This window comes from Otolemur garnettii, unplaced genomic scaffold (assembly GCF_000181295.1).
Source record: "Otolemur garnettii isolate 467f Iridium unplaced genomic scaffold, OtoGar3 scaffold00244, whole genome shotgun sequence".
Taxonomy (NCBI): domain Eukaryota; kingdom Metazoa; phylum Chordata; class Mammalia; order Primates; family Galagidae; genus Otolemur; species Otolemur garnettii.
Genome location: NW_003852639.1, coordinates 1,096,339 through 1,098,189, shown reverse-complemented (window position 1 = coordinate 1,098,189; position 1,851 = coordinate 1,096,339). Strand labels below are relative to the sequence as shown.

The following is a 1,851-nucleotide window of genomic DNA, read 5'->3' as shown; positions in this document are numbered from 1 at the left end:
CCTTAGCCCGGTGAGCTATAGGCGCCGAGCCTCCCTGGAAGATTATTAACATTACAGTGACATTAGTGTTGAGCACCTATAAAGAAGGGCAAAGAATCACTGTAGGAAATTCTTTTACCTGAGCATTCTGTAGAATATTGTTGACCAGGACAACACGTCGCCGGGCATTAAGAAGCTTTTTAACATAGGGGTCGAGATCCAGGGCCACTTTCTGATCCTCATTGATACGGCACAGTTCTGGGAATGGAAGTAAGGTGCAGCTAAGGTGATGGCTCATCTCTAATTCTCAGGGTAAACAGGCTGCTAACGGGATGGAAAACACTCCTGCACTCACATGGGCCACAGCCACTCCACACTTAAAACATGCCTGAAAGGGGTCCTTCAGCAGCCCTGATGTCCTGGCAGCAAGTGACAGAAACCCAGCCCAGAGGATGGCAAAAGATAAAAGCCCTAAAAATTGAGGCGGAGAATTCCCGGTGCACTAGGCGTCGGCTTACCAGTGGCTAGGTTGTCAATTTGCTCCCGGAGCTCAACCTGGCTCTCTCTGCAAAGAGGTACAAGGCCTACTCGGTCAGCAGTTAACGGAGCTCACGAAACTAACTCCCTGCGCCCTTCCCGAGCGCTGCGAGAAGCCAGCTCAGCTCACCCCTCATTGCGGCCCGGCGGATTCGTTAGCCCGCAGTCCCTCCCTGGTCCCTGCTCCCAGCTTCCTGCTCGCTCACCTGACGGCGTGGACGTGAGAGTCGAGCTGCTGCACAGCCGGTCGCAAGAACTCCAGGAGTCCTTCGGCGAAGAGGTCGCGGCCCGTCGGTCCCGCCACCGGGGTCCCTGCTCCGGACACAGAGGCGGAACCGGCCCAAGCCATCACGCACTGTCCTGACGCCCGGAACCTGCCGCGAGGGCCTCTGGGAACGGGCCTCGAAGACGCGCGCCGCGAGGGGGCGCCCAGGAGGAGCCGCCGGGCCTTCTGGGAAATGGAGTTTCCTGCGCGGGCGGGGCGGGCGGGGCGGGCGGGGCGGCTCCCTGGACCCGGGATTCCCGGAGTCTGTAGGGCTGAGGCAGGATCGAAATCGCCAGACTTTGGCAGCGGGGCGGTGGGAAGAAGCACTGTATTTTGGACTGGATCCTTTTTGTTTTCTGCAAAGGTGAAAATAAATGCTGATATTCTCAGAGATCCATAGCCTTGCTATGTTAACTGTGTGAGAAAACCAGATTGTATTCATGGTATAGTTTTATATTTCTAGAAAGTATATATATACATATATTTAGTTTGTCTGTTTTGCTTTTTGAGACAGAGTCTCACTTTGTTGCCCTCGGTTGAGTGCTGTGGAGTCACAGCTCACAGCAACCTCAAACTCCTGGGCTCAAGCGATTCTCTTGCCTCAGCCTCCAGAGTAGCTGAGACTACAGGTGCGGCCACAACGCCGGGCTATTTTGTAGAGACGGGGTCTTGCTCTTGCTTTGGCTGGTCTCAAACCTGTGAACTCCGGGCAATCTTCCTGCCTCGGCCTCTCAATGCTAGGATTACAGGTGTGAGCCACCCCACCCGGCCAGAAAAGACTTTTTAGTTCAGTCTCCAGAGAGTTAACATCTGTCCCTTAAGCTCTACTGTGTTCCAATGGCTTAAGATTCCCATAGGCCTTGGAGGGGATGATGTGTGTGCAGAAATGCTCCTGGAGGACAGGTAAAGGGATACATAGAGATAAGTGGGCCTTGACCTTGGTCTTCAGTGCTAAAGGAGGATAAAGCATTTGAGTCCCTACAGGAGAGAGGTAATTGAAGGCTATAAGCCTGAGATGCCCAACTGTGATAAGTTTTTAAAGCCTTATACACTTTCTTTTTTTTTTTTTT

General features: G+C 53.2%; 1 protein-coding gene across 1 annotated transcript in view; it reads right to left on the bottom strand.

Moving 5' to 3' along the window:
* SNAPIN (SNAP associated protein) overlaps window positions 1-952 on the bottom strand; it is a 1,647-nt gene extending 695 nt beyond the window's left edge. Inside the window, exons 1-3 of the mRNA XM_003802265.3 lie at window positions 723-952; window positions 498-544; window positions 119-237 (exon numbers count right to left, since the gene is read on the bottom strand). Coding sequence (XP_003802313.1) covers window positions 119-237; window positions 498-544; window positions 723-865 — 309 coding nt within the window. The 5' untranslated portion in view covers window positions 866-952. The remainder of the gene's footprint in view (window positions 1-118; window positions 238-497; window positions 545-722) is intronic.
* Between the last annotated feature and the right edge of the window lie 899 nt (window positions 953-1,851).